Source organism: Eschscholzia californica, unplaced genomic scaffold, assembly GCF_041429995.1.
Source record: "Eschscholzia californica isolate CP2 unplaced genomic scaffold, dmEscCali1.0.p SCAF_3, whole genome shotgun sequence".
Taxonomy (NCBI): domain Eukaryota; kingdom Viridiplantae; phylum Streptophyta; class Magnoliopsida; order Ranunculales; family Papaveraceae; genus Eschscholzia; species Eschscholzia californica.
In genome coordinates, this window is record NW_028238420.1 from 46,043,926 (window position 1) to 46,061,974 (window position 18,049).

Consider the following 18,049-nt stretch of genomic DNA (forward strand, 5'->3'; position numbering starts at 1 on the left):
GAGGCGTTAGTTACATTTAAAGGGAGAAGAAACCGAAGATAATCTAACACCCGTCAATGAGTTTCAACCCAATTGACCAGACACTTGCTAATTTTGACTCACTCTCTCTTTCTCTCACTACAAACTCTTCTTCTTCTTCCTCTGTTTTTCATCTCTCTCTCTCTTTACTTTAAATTTTCAGCAGAGACCTCAATTTCTTGAGAGAGAAAGTAATTTTGACTGAATCTTTTACTTCTTCAACTCTTTCTCTCTCTATCAACTTCATCACTCTATTGCTTTGTCTTCAATGGCTTCAATTTCAAATGTTTGTTTATCAAGAATCATGAATCCAAATCTCAATGCGGATTCAAATTTAAAATCAAAATTGAAATCGGCATCAAATTCTATTGCTCTGATCAGGAATCGGAATTGTTCGAGTTTGAAGGTAAGGAAGATTGGCTTTAATGGTATATTTGCATGTTCGAATTCCTCGTTTATTGGAAAGATTGAAGGTCAAAGAAGAGAAGTTGAAGCATTGTCAGTATCGGTTGATTCAAGTTCAGTAAGTGTTAAAGAAGAAGAAACAAAGAAAAGTTCTTCTCAGGTTTTGTCTTCAATGCTTCCATTTATTGTTGCTGGTACTGCTATTTTTGCTCTTGTTCATCCTCCAACATTTACTTGGTAAGAATTTCAATTTCTCTGTTTTAGGTTTCATTAATTAGTTTACAACCCTGATGGATTGCCGGAAAATGTGGACAGAATCCGGCCACATTCCGATAATGGAATCGACGCGAAGACCATTTAGACCTCGAGTCAGATTTCAGATCTGACTTAGAGGGAAAAGACACATTACTTAAGACTTTCCACTGGTTTCTAGTTAGGAACCCATAAATGTAATAATAATCCATAAGTTAGGAGTAATAATTTCATTATCAACCAATTTATGAGTATTTAAAATTTTCAGTTTGATTATGTAGTAATGTAATGATAATCTTTATTAACACCTCAGCTTAGTTCTAATGAAAGTGGTAATTAATCATGTTAGGATTTCAAAAGATTACTATGCCCCTGCCCTTGGTGGAATCATGTTATCAATCGGAATCCAACTATCCATTGATGATTTTGCTCTTGCGCTTAAGAGGTTAGGTTCATGCTTCGCATCTTCGGTCTTCCGCATTGTAATATTTTTAAGGTTATAAGTGATAAATGTCAATGCGTTTTACAGGCCATTACCACTATCTGTCGGACTTATAGCCCAATACGCCCTAAAACCGCTAGTTGGAACATTGGTTGCCAGTGCATTTGGAATGCCTTCCATGTTTTATGCAGGTTTCATGCTCACATGTTGTGTAGCAGGAGCCCAGCTTTCGAGCTATGCGAGCTTCTTGAGCAAAGGAGATGTCGCTTTAAGTGTTCTGCTAACAAGCTCGACTACAATTGCTTCTGTTTTCATTACTCCTCTCCTTACCCGATTAGCTATTGGGTCTGTTGTTCCTGTCGATGCAATTGCAATGTCCAAATCAATACTGCAGGTAAACAGAATCCTTTCCATCAATAATGCACTTGTCGATTACATTAAGGATCCAAGCCCCGACAGTTATCGATATTGTGTTTGTTTTCCCCATTCAGCCAAGTCCAATGGGTACATGGTTTTGTTCCTAGTGTTTGCTCGTCGAGCCCACCCAAAAGGCCTCGGCCTTACTAAGCTCAGCTTTCTTGTGTATTAAACATGTTGCTGCACACAATGAGTTCTCATGGGATTTTGCAGGTTGTGCTCGTTCCTATTAGTCTTGGTCTTGTACTTAATACTTTTGCAAAACCAGTTGTTAGAGTGATCAAACCTGTGATGCCGTTTGTCGCCATGGTTTGTACTTCCTTGACTATAGGAAGCCCACTCGCATTAAATCGAAATCAAATTTTATCGACAGAGGGTCTCCAATTGGTTCTGCCAGTATTGATGTTTCATGCAGTTGCCTTTACAATTGGGTACTGGGTATCAAAAATCCCATTATTTAGGTACGCGTATAACTCTTAAATGTCATACCAATAATTATTAGGTACGCCCAATAATCTTAGATAATACCATTTCTTGGTATAACAGGCAAGAAGAGGGAGTGTGCAGGACAATTTCATTATGTACAGGTATGCAAAGTTCAACCCTAGCAGGTCTTCTAGCGTCGCAGTTCCTTGGTAGCAGCCATGCTGTTCCACCAGCTTGTTCGGTTGTAACAATGGCTACCATGGGCCTCTCTCTTGCTTCATTATGGGGAAACGGCTACCGAATTAGAGATTTTCCGAGACTTCTTTTTCCTCAACAAACTAGGCCTACTATTGAAGGATTCACAAACTAAACTAATGGCTATTTGACATCAAGAGAAGCAGAAGTGGGGCATATCTTTACATACAAAAATAGTTAGTCAGTCAGGAAGGAGGTTATGTAGTTCACTATGTATGCAGGGGCAGTCTTAGGGAAGTTTATATTTATATGAAGAAAAATGTAAATGAAATTAGGGTTGGTTATGATGCTTGATCTTAAGGTTTAAGTAAATAATTTATGGAAATAGTTAGGTGCTATTTTTTTCCCCAATTGTCTAAATTTGACTTGTCTAACTCGACTGTATCAAAATGGGCCACGAGTCAATATTCTGAAATCACTCTAGTCTTGTATAATGTCAAACCTTGAGGGTGATATCTGACTAAGAGAGAAACTAAACACTTCTAGCTAGCATGCATTTGGCAAATTGTTTTGTATCAGGTTCGATATATTTTCATCAGGGCCAACCAGACGCGAAATTTGGTGTATATATGCCCCCGACGACAATAATAAGGCAAATCATGTCACTTTTTTTTGTTTGTTGAAAAGAAAATCATGTCACTTCCAAAGTTTTCAGTTGTTCCTCGTACTAGTTTGGGATATGTTTCAACAAGACTGGTAGTAAGCCAGACCACTATCCTGACCGAGGTATGTGGTCGAACAAGATTTAGAGATAGAGTCAAGAGGGTGATGCCGCAGCTGTGGAGGAAACAAAAAAGAGTAACCATGTTATGAGGAAAATCGAGAAGCGTCAGCAGGATCACAAACTTGACGCACACATTGAAGAGCAGTTCAGTGGAGGCAGGCTATTGGCTTGCATTTCATCTCGCCCTGGGCAATGTGGCAGAGCTGATGGGTAAGTAAAACTAAGACCACATTTCTGTTCATTTTACTTCTGTCAGTTGATTATAATTCAATTCTTGGTCTGAGTTTTTTTTGCTTGTCATATTTTATTCGATTATCAGATACATCTTAGAAGGTAAGGAGCTTGAGTTTTACATGAAGAAACTCCAGAAGAAGAAGGGCAAGGGTAGTGCTGGAGCTGCTTAAACAACAAGCAAATTCATATCCTCTAGGTTTTAAAATTATGCTTCTTGTTGGTTATCAAGATGTTGGCCTTTTAGGCTATTTATCTTCTAGGGTTAGGTGGATAGTGTATGGACTAGATTTTGGTGCAAGATAATCAAAATTTTGCTTTTTATTCATCATCAGATATGGGAACAGCGGTATTACTTGTTTAAGTCATTCACTAAGATTGTTTTTATCTTAATTCTAATGTGCCTTGTGTATTTTCTTTACATACAATAAGATTCGAACATTGGTCTCTCCACAAACACATCACATTAGTCTGTCTTTCAATATTTTCAAATATTTATAAGATTTAAAACTTGACTTGGAAGGGCTCTGGGATTAATAGCAGAGATTGATCAATGAGAGCAATATTTTTGAAACCTAATCCTCCTTTGTTCTTGAGCTTAGCCAGGAAGGCCAAACCTCGAGATTCAAGATAAGACAGGTTAAGTCAATACTTGTTTTAGAACATCATTAGTCTTCATTTGGAGTCTAACTCTCTTGATCTTTCTTGATGAATCTTTTCACTCTTGATGAAACTCCTATAGGTTAGTGAAGTTTAAAAGGCATAGTGTTTGTTAAAGGCAATGTGTTCTTTCCCAAGACTTTGTCAAAACAAGTTGACCAAGTATGGTTAGAGGCAATGTCCATCTTCCTTGTTCTCCTCCGAAAGTCGTTGGTAGACAAATTCTAGACAGCAGCCTAAACTCTTTTTTCTTTCTTCTTCCTATTTCTCTCTCTTTCTCTATCCAGGTGCAGAACCGTATTTTCAACTAGTCGTGGCAAGCTTCAAACATGTAGATTTTATATATATATATATATATATATATATATATATATATATATATATATATATGTGTGTGTGTGTACGTATTTCACAAACTATTATTTACATATATACAAATCTTGGTACTTCTTTTTACTTGGAATATAGTAAAAGTAGTTTGAAGAAGGATAAGAGAGAAAAAGAAAACGAGACTCGCCACGAAAAACTAGTTCCTCTCTATAAACGAGTTTCTATATATCAATTAAATCTTTCGTTCTCCATCACAATAACTTTTTATCTTCCATAATATTAAAAAAATAAAAGTAAAATCAGTATTATAATTATATGTAATCACTATCAAATGAAAAAAAAATAACAAAAATTATTTTACGGGTCATTTTGGAAGTTGTTCAAACATTTATGTGAAGGGGTCATAACACAACGGAAAACACGAGGAAAAAAGGTGGAACCGTGGAAGTAGGGGTGGGAATCGGTCTGGATCGGGTCGGTCAGGTTCATGTCATTCATCGGGTCGAGTCAGTCGGGTTTTGAAACTCTCTGTCCATTCGGGCTTCCGGGTTTAATCGAGCGGGTTATTTAAAAAATTCTAGTGTCCAAAACCCGTCCATCAAACTTTTCGAGTTTCTCGGGTATCGAACGGTCGAATATCGGATTTTCACTAAAGTTTCAAAATATCTCGGTCGAAATGAACAAAATATTCTATTCCGATGGTACCGAAATTTCTATTGAAACTAAAATTTAATTAAGTTTCTTTTAACAATGTTGTGTCAAGGACACTCCGCACTTGGACAACAATATATGTATATATCTATATTATACACTTCAAATACTTTAGAAATATATCTATATATCTATATATATATATATATATATATATATATATTTATATGTATGTTATACATGCATGCATAAATACATACAAGCAAGCATGCATATAATGTGCATATGTATTATCGTATAAATGGATGACATTATTAAACGGGTTATGTCGGGTAAAGATTATCAGACAGGATGTCGGGTAGCACTTCAAAACCTGTACCCGACCCGTTGATTTCATCAGATCGGTCGGGCTAAACCCGCCTTCGGGTTTCGGGTACCCGCAGACTCTAACGGACTTGGGTACCCGTGACGAGTTTTGGGTTGGCAGACTTTTTTCCCAGCCCTAGGTGGAAGTGTGTTGTAAGATATTTGGACCCTAACTTTGGACGCCCAATACAAGAGATCCTACCACCGAGTTATGGTTTGGTTTCTAATACATTTTTTTTTTGGTTTTTGGTATAGGAAGAGCACTATTTAGTAAAGGGAGTGCGTTAGAAAGGTCAATTTATGTATTTGCTCTTCCTTTACCAAATTAGTTTGAGGAGGGCGTTATAAGGATCATTTAATAAATAGTGCCAAAATAGAAGGACTTAGATAAAAATTAATAATAAATCTAATATTTTATTCACTTGTAATTTCCCTCACATAAACAACCAAAACCCTAATATCGTCACTACTGTCAACATCACCATTAGTATTAAAAAACTTGCAAAGTTTGCCATCACTATAGTCTTAGTTTCGAGTTTTTAATGGTGCCTCAAGATCTCATGGATGAGGAACCACCGTTAATGAAGGAGGCAACCTACATCAAGAAAGAAGATTCCTTTGACTTAAACGTAGACATCGACTTAAACGAAACCATCGACTTAAATAAGGACATCGACTTAAACGAAGTTATCGACTTAAACAAAGACATTTATAATGAAGATAATATGTCTCATGTAAAGAAATATCATTTTCTTGTCTTTCTCTATGGTTGAACAAACGTTTTAGGGTTTAGGTCCTTTTTTTCGTAAAGAATTTTCGGTTGGATCGACGGAAAAACAACAAATTTTGGTCATAACGGCTTAAAAAGATGACAAATTTCAGTTGGGTCGATTGAAAAAGATAACGATTTCGGCCGGTTCCGCTGAAAATAGTAATAAATTTCGGCTGAGGTGGCTGAAATTAGTCTCTTTTTTCAACCGCTTTGGCCGAATTTTTTTAAAATTTTCAGGTTGTATTCATGAATTTTTATTTATGCTAAGCGAAATTTCTTATATGTAAATGTCGATTATATATTTTTCGAGTTACATCCTTGTTTGTATTCTTCGTTGCAATATTGATACTGGAAATCTTCAAAAGTTACTTTAATTAGTGTTAAAACCCTAAAAATCTATGGGAAATCAAGCAATAACAAAAATTACAAACTCTCTATGGAGATGGGTGTTATGCTAGTCATCTAGGGTTTAGGTTTCTATCTCTGTATCTCTCTTTTGATAGAATCAAACAGATTTAGGGCTTTTCTTCTTTTCAGGATGTTCATCTCTCTTCTCTCTCTTTGATTTGATCGAAGGTTTTAGGTCGAGCAGGATTCTCTCTTATCTCTCGGAAGCTTTTAGTCGAAAGGAGGATACTCTCTTCTCTCTCTTTTGGTCCAAAATAGTTTGACGGGAGGGACCAAAGTATAAATTTAGAATATTTAAAAAAAAATGTTTATCCCTCCCTGTTCTAAAAAGAGTGCTCTCCCTATCTAATGCACTGTCTTTGCTAAAAAAATGTTCTTCCTATACCAAAACCCTTTTTCTTTTTAAAGAAGAAAAAAAATAATAATAATAATAAAAAAAAACCTATAAAAGTGAACCTAGAACTAATAGGAATCAACAGAGAGTGAAAAAGTGAATTAAGAGAGAAAGAATGTTGATTTCAAAATGGGGACTCTTGATTTCAATTAGGTATGGTGTAGGCTGTGACTTGTAGTTATGGTTTGCATTTGGTGCTGGTGTTGCTCGGAACCTTGTTAAGCCACTGATGGAGAAGATTTTTCCTTTTTGTAAGTTGTAGTAGAGTAATGCTAGAAGTGGCTAAATCTTATTTTTTCCGGTTCCAAGCAGCAGCAGCAACAGAAGTAAACCCTATCACAACCCTAGAATCTCATTCTCATCTCACAAACTTGGTTTTGGAATTACTTGTAATATTGTTTCATCCCTGGAAAGGTAGTAATTCTCTTTTTGCATTTCAATTCCTTTCTCTGATTCACTTTATATACTTTACTTCTTGTTCTATTTCTAGTATTATATTCATCTTTGATTTTGTATATAATTATAGTAGTTGACAAACTGATAAACTTATAGTAGTAAAGAAGAGGGAAAAAAAATGTCAAGGTTTGAACTTGGGAAAGTAATGTTAAATATTAGGTTAAATCATCAAGTGAGGTTTGGTGAGCATGTAGCAATTTTAGGTTCTTCAAAGGAATTTGGATTTTGGGAGAAAAAATTGGAGATGAATTGGACTGAGGATGGGTGGGTAACTGAAGTTGAAATGAGAGTTGGTGAGTTTGTAGAGTTTAAGTTTGTGATTGTGGGGAAAAATAAGAAGAGTTTTGTTTGGGAAGGAGGTGATAATCGAAAATTGAAGGTTCCTGACCAAGGAGGTAATTTTGAGATGGTTTGTCATTGGAACAAGACTTGGGAGATTGTGAATTTAGTAACGTTGGATAGAGGAGATAGTACTAAGACAGTAGAGAGAAAAAGTAGTAATGTAACTGAAGTGGGTGTTGTTAATCCTGTTATAGAAGGGAGCATCACGAGTCCGTTTGTCAGGAAATGGAAGGGGAAGGCTACATCTTTTATGCGGTCGAATGATCATGGCAACAAAGAGGTTGATAGAAAATGGGACACCAGTGGACTTAAAGGGTTGGTGTTAAAATTAGTAGAAGGTGATAGAAGTGCAAGGAATTGGTGGAGAAAGGTATCGATGATCTGCTGTTACTTGTATAGTTTATATTATATTTTCTCAATTTTCAGGTTCATGGTACTAGTCTACTAGATACTTGATCTTGCTTGTTTACGCTAATGTTTATGCAGCTTGAAGTTGTGCGCGAAATTTTAACAGGAAGTCTCGAACATGAGGACCGGTTAGAAGCTCTTGTATACTCTTCTATCTACCTGAAGGTTCAATAGTTAAACATAACTTTCCCCATTAAAAGATTTTCTTTAGATTGGTTATTTTAAGGCCGTAAAAGTTATAAGTTTGTGTTTTCTGTGTAGTGGATAAATACTGGGCAAATACCATGCTTTGAAGGTGGAGGTCACTACAGACCAAACAAACATGCTGAGATTTCGAGGCTCATATTTCGTGAACTTGAAAAAATTTCTTACGAGAAAGATACATCTCCTCAGGTTGTTCATTGTTTTGTTGAATATGTTTTATTATTGTTTTCTTTATCTGTATTCCATTTTGAGAGCCTGGAATTCCTTTTCTGAAAGCTTCATGTAGTTGAACTCCTATTTGGCTAAGTAGTCAAAACTATTTCTTATCCTCTTGCTGGTTTCTTCATGAGATTAAAGCCTATGTGCTTTTGCGTAGCTTTACATCAGCGGGTGTTTGTGCTTCTATATTTTGTTCTTCCATTGTGGCCTATATTTCCTCCAATTTACCTTGTCTTTTGGCTAAATCCTTTTTATTCTAACCCCGCAGGAAGTACTTGTTATCCGAAAGATCCACCCATGCTTGCCATCATTTAAATCTGAGTTCACTACATCTGTTCCTCTGACTCGAATAAGAGATATTGCTCATAGGAATGATATTCCTCATGATCTCAAGGTAATCTTTGTGCTACTTAACTGTAAATTGTTATCATCTTTGTCAGCTTGAGTTAAGAGTACTTCGATTTCTATTTCCAGCAAGAAATTAAGCACACGATACAGAACAAGCTTCACCGAAATGCCGGACCAGAAGATCTGGTTGCTACAGAAGCAATGCTGGCAAGAATTACCAAAAATCCTGGAGAATATAGCAAAGATTTTGTGGAGCAATTCAAGATATTTCATCATGAACTCAAGGATTTCTTCAATGCTGGAAGGTGGGCACACGACATTTTTCAAAAATGTGTCTATCCTGACATGCTCAGATGCTGCTTTCTATGTTTGTAACTAGTGTGGCCCGTTTTAAGAAGTGTCTAACAATGGTTGAATAAGTAAACACCATGTTATATTCTGCTTTCTATGTTCGTAACTAGTAAAATTAATGAAATAAGCTAATGCCGTTCATGTCGCGATTAGGAAGAACAAATTGTATTAGTCCTGCACTCCTGCTAAATAGTTATATTTCTTTGCTAACTATTACCTACTGTTTTAGCCTCTCCGAACAGCTAGAATCAATCAGGGGATCATTAGACGGACAGAGCTTGTCGGTTCTTAATTCATTTCTAGAGTGCAAGAAGGTAAGTGTTTCATGTTTCGGTGATCTCTTTCTTCACTTTCAAGATTTTGTCATCTTCTAATTTACTATAAAAGAATAGAACTTCTTGTGGAGATAGTACACTGAGAGTTTGAACTTTGATTGCAGGATTAGTATCAGATAATAATAACAATAATTAATTTTACAAAAATAATAACAATAATTGCTCCATTGTATTCAGAGTTTGGACAAGTTGGACGAATCAGGCAACTTTATAAAAAATGGAGGCATTGATTTTTTTGTGGAGGTTTTGCAATCTCTAGTGGGTCTGAGAGAAGAACTCATCAGATGTCTACAAGGTGGCCTTAGGTATGATGCCAATGATGCTACAATAGGAACTCGTCAAAAGGTACTAAAAATAAACTGATACTGTAACAATGCGGTAGTAGAATGAGATGGTATTTTTCCTTAAAAAAACTTACTTTTGCGCAGTGGCGTCTTTGTGAGATTGGTCTTGAAGACTACTGTTTTGTACTCTTAAGCAGGTACATCGAGAAAGTCTCTCTCTCTCTCTCTCTCTCTCTCTCTCTCTCTCTCTCTATATATATATATATATATATATATATATATATATATATATATATATATATATATATATATATATATGTGTGACCTGGTCAAATTAGAAGAAGCAGTAGGTATTATTGCGGGTCAATCTATTGGGAACCGGGGACTCAACTAACGTTAAGAACTTTTCACACCGGTGGGGTATTCACAGGTGGTACTGCAGAACATGCACGAGCTCCTTCTAATGGAAAAATAAAATTCAATGAGGATTTTGTTCATCCCACACGGACACGTCATGGACATCCTGCTTTTCTATGTTATATAGACCTGTATGTAACTATTGAGAGTCAGAATATTATACATAATGTGAATATTCCACCAAAAAGTTCTCTTTTAGTTTGAAATGATCTATATATATATATATAGACACACTCACGTAGAGATCCGACTAATCAGTCAACTAGTCCTGTGTGAGACTAAAGTATTCTGGATTTTCTCTTGGATAGGTTCCTCAATGCACTTGAGGCTAGAGGAGGGGCAGCTAAGCTTGCAGAGGATGCTGGATCAATGAATGTGAAGTCTTGGAACTATCCGCTTGATGCTCTTATTGTTGGTATTCGTCAATTGGGACTTTCTGGTTTCAAGCCAAAAGAATGTATCTCTATTGAGAATGAACTACTTACATGGAAAGAAACAGGACTATCTGAAAGAGAAGGTATGTTCTGTTATTATTCCATGTTGCTACATGAGTTTTGAGCAAGTTCTTCGATTATCTGTGAGTCGTAGTGATGTGTTCTAGCATTTTCTTTTACTCTTTTCATTTTTGTGTTGGACACTTATACCTCAGCAGGCAGCGAGGATGGGAAAATTATTTGGGCACTAAGGCTGAAGGCTACTCTTCATAGATCGAGAAGGCTAACCGAGGAATATTCTGAAGCACTCCTTAGTATTTTCCCCCATAGAGTACAGGTTTACATCTCTATCTTTATTATCTTTAGGTAGACAGCTTACAAGGGTACAACCACAATCTCCTTGAAAGTTGTCGTAGTTGTCACTATTGGATTCGGATTTGACTAAATAAAACTGCTACTTGTACCTTGCAGATTCTAGGAAAAGCTCTTGGGATACCCGAAAACAGTGTAAAGACATATACAGAAGCTGAGATACGTGCTGGGTATGATATTACACTTTCTTCTTTGTTATCCCATATTTCACTAGAAACACCTTCCTTTTATCGTTATCAAGATTTGGTAGATAAGTAAATAACTTACTTCATACTTGCTACTGCCATGTCTAGTGTTATTTTTCAGGTCTCAAAACTTTCTACAGTTCTTTTAAAATCTCTAAGGCAAACACTAGGATCACAAGGTTGGGACGTTCTCGTCCCAGGAGATGCTGTTGGAACTCTAGTACAGGTATATTTTAAAACATACCTCTTCTAATTTGTGAATTTTTGGAGGATTACATGATTCTGGTTTGATTTATTTGAGAAGACAAAGCGCGGTTTATTATGCTATTCAGGCAGATCGTATTGTTCCTGGGTCGTTGCCGTCATCAGTCACAGAGCCTGTTATTCTTGTCGTCAACAAAGCTGATGGAGATGAGGAGGTTCAAACTCTCTCCCTCTTCATTTTCTGTATCTCTAGATATTCATATTTAGTCGAATATCAGTTGAATATATATATTTTCTGCATTTTGCAGGTAACAGCTGCTGGCTCCAACATTGTTGGGGTGGTTCTCCTGCAGGAATTGCCTCATTTATCGCATCTTGGTGTTAGGGCTCGGCAAGTAAGTCTTATACTGTGCTTCTCTAGGGTATTCGTGAATCACTCGATCGACATAAAATCCTAATATCGTAATATCTCATGACATTTTCAGGAAAAGGTAGTGTTTGTAACATGCGAAGATGATGACAATATTGTTCACATCCGAAATCTTGATGGTCAAATTGTTAGGTTATTTTCAGTGACCTCTTTTTATCTGAAAACAAGATTTCACTAGTTATTTATCTCCTGTAATTCAATGGATGGGCATCTTTTAGGTTGGAGGCATCCTCGACGAGGGTTGATCTATCACCATCTACCTTAAGTAGCAGTAAAGAAGCTTTACATGTAATAGATATTAGCGAGATTTCCTGTATAACAGAAGCCCAAGAGCCTCAGTCGTCTTCATTCCATGAAGTTCAAGTACCCTACTGGCATCAGGTAGAATTTGCTATATTGCCAATTCCCTCTCTACCTAGTTGAATCTTTTTGAGCATTTGCTGTATTGATTTTTTGCATTTCAGAGTGATGCTGCTGCGAGCGTTCTAGAGCTTGCAGATGCCAATACCGTAATTTCTGGTGCAAAGGCTGCTACTTGTGGTCGTTTAGCTTCTCTGTCTGCATTTTCTAAGAAAGGTAAATTGTCTCGAGGCATAAAATCATTTCTTGCTTTTCCTTCAAATCCAATGCTTAAACACTATCCGGATCCCTGTGAATCAAATCTTTGTTTTATCCTTTCGTCAAATCATTCTGCTAATCAGATGATGAATCGGAGAAAACAAAGAAGCTTATGTTATTAGAATTCATCTGCTGTATTATAAAGTTCATCTCGTATATACACGAAAGAATCTCTACAGGACTATAAACACTGGCGTGCGAACCTACTAAGTAGAGTTACTTCATTACAGAAGTTTGCTTACGTTATAAAACCTTATTTTTCACTCATTGATAATGGCAGCTTATAATAACCAAGGGGTTTCGTCTTCCTTCTGTGTCCCTCTCGGAGCTGTTATAACTTTTGGGTCAATGGAGATGGCATTAGAGAAAAGTGGATCCATCGAAGCATTCAGATTTCTTCTAGAGCGGACTGAAACATCCAAGATGGAAGGAGGCGAACTCGATAAAGTCTGCACTCAACTCCAAGAACTTGTTTCAGCCCAACAACCCTCTGAAGAGATCATTAAGAAAATATCAGAAATCTTCCCTGACAACTCTCGCTTGATTGTCCGTTCAAGTGCCAACGTTGAGGACTTAGCTGGAATGTCAGCTGCTGGATTGTACGACTCAATTCCAAATGTCAGCACTTCGAATCCTACCGTCTTTCAAAAAGCAATAAGTCGAGTATGGGCATCTCTTTATACTCGAAGGGCAGTCCTAAGTCGTCAAATTGCTAGAGTTCCACAGAAGAACGCAACAATGGCGGTACTGGTGCAGGAAATGTTATCACCAGATTCATCGTTCGTGCTTCACACTTTCAGCCCAACGAGCCACGACTCAAACATCGTCGAAGCGGAAATTGCTCCCGGGCTTGGCGAAACATTAGCTTCAGGTACCCGAGGGACTCCCTGGCGGCTTGCAATTGGAAAGTTTGACGGGCAAGTACAAACTCTAGCATTTGCAAATTTCAGCGAAGAAATGTTAGTTACTGATGCAGGACCAGCAGACGGGGAGGTAGTATATTCTACGGTTGACTACAGTAAGAAGGCCTTAACAGTCAACCCAATCTACCGGAAGCAGCTAGGGCGACGACTCGGTTCTGTCGGATTCTTCCTCGAGCAGAAATTTGGATGCCCGCAGGATGTGGAAGGATGTGTGGTTGGTGAAGACATCTACATTGTTCAGACTCGCCCTCAGCCCCTGTAAATCATTTGACAAGAACAGGTCTCATATCAAGACTAATTGCTCTAACTTTGAGTTCCATCAATGGTGAGTTCTAAGTACATAGTTTAGAAGTAAATATATGCTAATAATGAAAACTGTTAACTAATAATTGATCTTTATCTTATGTATTAATGAAGAACAAGAAGGTATGGGCATTTAAAATATTTTAAGTTTGTGTTAGTTTTCGACAGTACATACATGTAATAAGGTGTGATATGGAATTAAGGAAATGAAAAAAGAGGTTATTATTAGCAACTTAACCTGTTTTTCAGGGAACCCTAATCCTTATATTCGGGATCTTCTAGTGATAAAAAAAAACCCATGTTTTAAGTACTTGAAATTTGGATTTTGGTCTGGCATAAGATTTGAACTATGAGTGGAAGTACAAGTTGCTTGCTTTTATGAAAATAAATGCAGAAAATGTGCAATGGTATGATGATGATGATATCTTCATTATATAGTATTTTAGATACTTTAAACAACACAGTTGAACGAGAACTGTCGTAACAAACCGATAGCTTCTAGTTGAGTCATTATATAGTTAAAGGGTTCTCTTAAAATGTGCACATATTAAGACGTGTAAATTGGAAATCTTGCAATCGATAAAACTGGTGAGAGAAATTGAACTCCAAAATTTGAAATTATGAGTGGCACTTGTTAGTTTAGGACATGTTAGAAGGACCCCTTGGTTAAAATCTCATTTACCTATGAACAAGTAGTAACATGAATCCATTTGTGACGAAATGTGTATTCATCAAAACTTATTTCAGCTCTAGAACTATACAACTTTCAGCTCTAGAAGTGCTAAAACTATACAACTTTTCCCTAAATATCAGACATTTTACCAAGGTAAATAAACAAAGGTTAACTTCACCTAATGATTAAGTCTAAGCCACTAGAATTAGTTTAAAGGACAAATAATTGGGTTTTGAGTTTTTTTTCGATGAAGGAATTGGGTTTTGAGTTAGTATCTCATTCTTTTGTTTTATTTGGCAGTTGCATATAAAATACACGAGAGGGTTCGATGCGTTCTAACAAATTGTTCCAGGTCCGTCTTCAATCTTAGCGTCCTTACGGACTGAGCTATCCGAAGATACTAAAACAAGACACTTTCTCTCACTAAATAATGGTCGTCCAAGTACCTCCTCGAATTGTATACCATCATTTTTGTAATTAGTATTGGATTTGAACAACATACTCAATCTAATCTAAATTTAATTAGTATTGGATTTGAATGACAGAGACTCAATCTAATCCAAGTATCCCCTTGACAGGCCAAAGAGCAAAAGGATGGGACATCCAAAATGCAATAAGCCTCATCATTCATTGATTTGACAAGCAAGGAACTTAGGAAGATCAAATAGATTATATAATAAAGTTAGAAAGCTTTGTCATTCATTTCTAATTAAAAGTGGAGAACAAAAAGAGGGCATTACAAGATCTTTTCCCAATTGTTAAACAAAGACATAATATCCAATCCTTACTTGGATCACAAAAAGATATAAAGAAACACATTAACAAGCTCTCAAACTTAAACTTCAAAATATTAATATCATTATAATGTATAAACTCAAAAGGTTTTCTTTCTAATTCTTCTTCTTCTTCTTCTTCAAATTCAAGCACCACAAGTGGGTATTAGGCATGACAAGAAACCAAACTTACTCTTCTGCAAACACCAAGAGAGAGAAAAGCAGAGAGAGTAAAGAGAGTGTTAGTTGATACTAAAATGTTTAAAACATAAAGGAAAGAAGAATCAAAATGAAGAAAAGTATGAAGTTTAAGTTACCCTTTTGGAGTTTCTGTGGAGGAGTTCAGGGGGTATTTTGTAAAGATCTTCATCAACAGCTTGAGGAGCTCTTCTTGGAGGGAGTGGTTGTGAAATTACTAACTTTTTAGGGACTGAACTAGAATAATCAGGTAGTTGTTTTGCCGGTTCTGTCACGTCATATACCCTTCCTTGCTTTTTATGCTCCTTATTTCTAACTTGGCGGTGACGTTTCTCTCTTCCAGCTCCCTTTGTCTGCAAAAAATCAAACCCTAATTAGAACTTACCCCCTAAAAATCAATTTAATTAACATTATATCCCTACTAATCTCACATTCAACAAGTTAAACCAAAAAATTTGAAACTTTTGACTCTGTTTTTTAGGGAATAAATAGTAAGAAGGGTACAAGAGAAGATATAAATTTTCTCACTAAAAATGGAAAATAAAAAAGAATTTTGGTCAAAATATTGACAAGAGTTGATGATAAAGATAATCTATTAATTGAATCAACAGAAAAATACCCATTTATAGATTCTCATAAAACATTCAGAGAGAGAGAGAGAAAAACAGAGGAACCCCATTACTCTTCCTGCTACTAGCAGTTAAGAACTTAAAAACTTGAGAAAGAAGAAGAAATGGAAGAAGTTAGAAACTTACCCTTCTGTGAGAAACAACAGTAATGGTAGGTTTGGTATAGAGATCATGATGAGGAAGATGATCACAGTAAAGTAACTCATCACCACCATACAAATCTCTTGCTGATTCAAAGTATTGTGTGATTGGCATTCCATCTGAGTAATCCCAGTTACCAAATGGTGGTATTTGATTCATATAGAATTCCTGTTAAAATTTCACAAAACAAAAAGAAACCCACAATCATTAACAAAACAGAGGAGTGAAAAAACAGAGAAAAGTATGAACTTTATATCTTTAGATTATGTATGAACAACTCACATCCATTGAAGAAGACAAATAAAGAGAAGGATATAGTAACAGAGAGAGAGAAAAGGGGTGGTGTTTGTTTATCTTTTTGATGGTGGGTAGGAGTGAAAATGTGAAATCAAATCAGAATATATATATAAAGGAGATAGAAAGTTGGGATTAGGAGCATGAAAAGTAAAAAAGGTCCATACTTGTGCATAGGGAATTAAATAAGGGAAACCATCATTGGGAGTAGAGATATATAGAGAGAGAGAGGGAAAAGGGGTTTTGTTTGTGAGTGATGAGACTTTGTTTTTTTTTTTAGAGAGAGAAAGAGAAAAGAAGTGTTTTCAGCTGTATAGATAGCATCTTGTCTGATATCATTTTAGGGCGATAAAGAAGGAAGATCCCATACCATACTTGAGAGGTGTACAAATAGTGTAATACTAGTAGTAGTACTATTTGTTATTATTATTAACAGGAGAGGAGAGGAGAGCTTTAACTCCTTAACTTAGGCTCCACGTACTGCTGACATTTTAGATGTTTGTGGGTACTAATCGAGGAGGAGAAACTAGAGAGATGGGATCATGGGAATACCCTTCTAGCTTTTGTTTTGACCTACTACTACTACTCTTTGAGCTTTGTGCATACGACCTAATTTTTCTCACCATTAATAAATATTTTAAGTCTTCCTTAATCCTCACGCTAACATTCATTCTTCAAATTGTCAACCACACTTCATTGTTCATCCTTGACTCGCATTTAATTAACACCAAATTGTGTTTTTTTTGGATGTTAACATGTGATTTGCACATGTTAAGGAGCCGAGCTAGGATTTTAACTTGCATTGTATTAGGGGGAAATGTTAGTTTGTCACCCTAGTGGCCTAGTTGTAGTCCTAGCTATACATTAGTAGCTCTATATATTTAAATGAGGTACGAACTTCTCCCATAGTATGATACAATGCAGATGCGAAACAAAAGTTTGCACAACTACTTCGAAGCAGTCGACTTGGGTAGGAGATAGTGTAGAAGTCAATTGATTTGCAAATAGTTCACACGAGTTGTTTGTGGCTATCGGTTTAGACGTGCGAGCTGAGATTGGATGGAGGTCAATGTGCTTTGGACAAAGACTCAGGCGAGGATTATCATCAGTTGGACTGGGGTCTCGCACGACTTGGTCTCCATTTGTAGCTTGTTATTTCTCCTGGTAGAAACCAAAAATATAATGAAGTGGATGCAATTAATTTGAATGAATTGATCATTACCCATTAACCAACCCTATCACAAATACAATTAGGGACACACATGAAAATTAGAAGAGAAAATTGTGGCCCAAGTCAAGTAAAAGTCAAACAAGAAGAAAAAGAAGATTTTAGACAGACTGGGCAGGCAAAAAAGGGTGAGCTGCCCTTGCAGAAAATTTCAACTCCTTTTTCCACTTTTATGCAAAAATTTTCAATCGTTGAGGAACTCGAGGTCACATGACAGTTGTTGTTTACTCCTGTTATCACATGACATTATAACTAAATCGAGTAATATCCTCCGTTGGTTTTTCCAACGTAAATATTTGACCGTCCATCTTTCACCGAAATAGGACTAGTAAATCTTAACATCGATTCTGCTGATAATCAAACAGTGAAACAGTAGTAGTGGCAGTGCTGATATAGGAGACTAGGTAGGCAACTTTATATAACCTAATATTAGTTCCTAAATTGAACTAATTTATGTTTCAATCAAGATTAATAACTTTCTAATATGATACATTTTAATGATAATTACTACTACTACTTAGTTGGCTTT

General features: G+C 36.3%; 3 protein-coding genes across 6 annotated transcripts; 2 read left to right on the forward strand and 1 right to left on the reverse strand.

Annotated features, from left to right (window-relative positions):
* Positions 1 to 2: 2 nt before the first annotated feature.
* LOC147550863 (putative sodium/metabolite cotransporter BASS3, chloroplastic) lies at positions 3 to 2,561 on the forward strand. Its single transcript, XM_086669527.1, has 5 exons — positions 3 to 660; positions 1,025 to 1,120; positions 1,205 to 1,511; positions 1,748 to 1,995; positions 2,081 to 2,561. Exons 1-5 carry the CDS (start codon positions 287 to 289, stop codon positions 2,328 to 2,330), a joined length of 1,275 nt encoding a protein of 424 aa, XP_086525653.1. The 5' UTR covers positions 3 to 286; the 3' UTR covers positions 2,331 to 2,561.
* Positions 2,562 to 6,786: 4,225 nt separating this feature from the next.
* On the forward strand, positions 6,787 to 13,816 carry LOC147550864 (phosphoglucan, water dikinase, chloroplastic-like). Of its 4 annotated transcripts, none has more exons than XM_086669531.1 (19): positions 6,787 to 7,165; positions 7,744 to 7,919; positions 8,036 to 8,122; positions 8,219 to 8,350; positions 8,649 to 8,774; positions 8,855 to 9,033; positions 9,309 to 9,393; positions 9,592 to 9,759; positions 9,843 to 9,895; positions 10,424 to 10,632; positions 10,765 to 10,886; positions 11,021 to 11,091; positions 11,215 to 11,332; positions 11,439 to 11,525; positions 11,619 to 11,705; positions 11,796 to 11,872; positions 11,959 to 12,121; positions 12,205 to 12,316; positions 12,639 to 13,816. In XM_086669531.1, exons 1-19 carry the CDS (start codon positions 7,021 to 7,023, stop codon positions 13,541 to 13,543), a joined length of 3,102 nt encoding a protein of 1,033 aa, XP_086525657.1. In that variant the 5' UTR covers positions 6,787 to 7,020; the 3' UTR covers positions 13,544 to 13,816. The 4 variants fall into 4 exon arrangements, with proteins under 4 accessions (XP_086525657.1, XP_086525658.1, XP_086525655.1 ...); XM_086669532.1 differs by having other exon boundaries at positions 10,768 to 10,886; XM_086669529.1 differs by lacking the exon at positions 6,787 to 7,165 and having other exon boundaries at positions 7,210 to 7,919.
* A 1,113-nt stretch (positions 13,817 to 14,929) lies between these two features.
* LOC147550865 (uncharacterized) lies at positions 14,930 to 16,495 on the reverse strand. The gene is made up of 4 exons (XM_086669820.1): positions 16,281 to 16,495; positions 15,984 to 16,166; positions 15,348 to 15,581; positions 14,930 to 15,227 (listed from the first exon to the last, which is right to left on the reverse strand). The coding sequence occupies exons 1-4, from the start codon at positions 16,284 to 16,286 to the stop codon at positions 15,177 to 15,179; spliced, it is 474 nt and encodes a 157-aa protein (XP_086525946.1). The 5' UTR covers positions 16,287 to 16,495; the 3' UTR covers positions 14,930 to 15,176.
* Between the last annotated feature and the right edge of the window lie 1,554 nt (positions 16,496 to 18,049).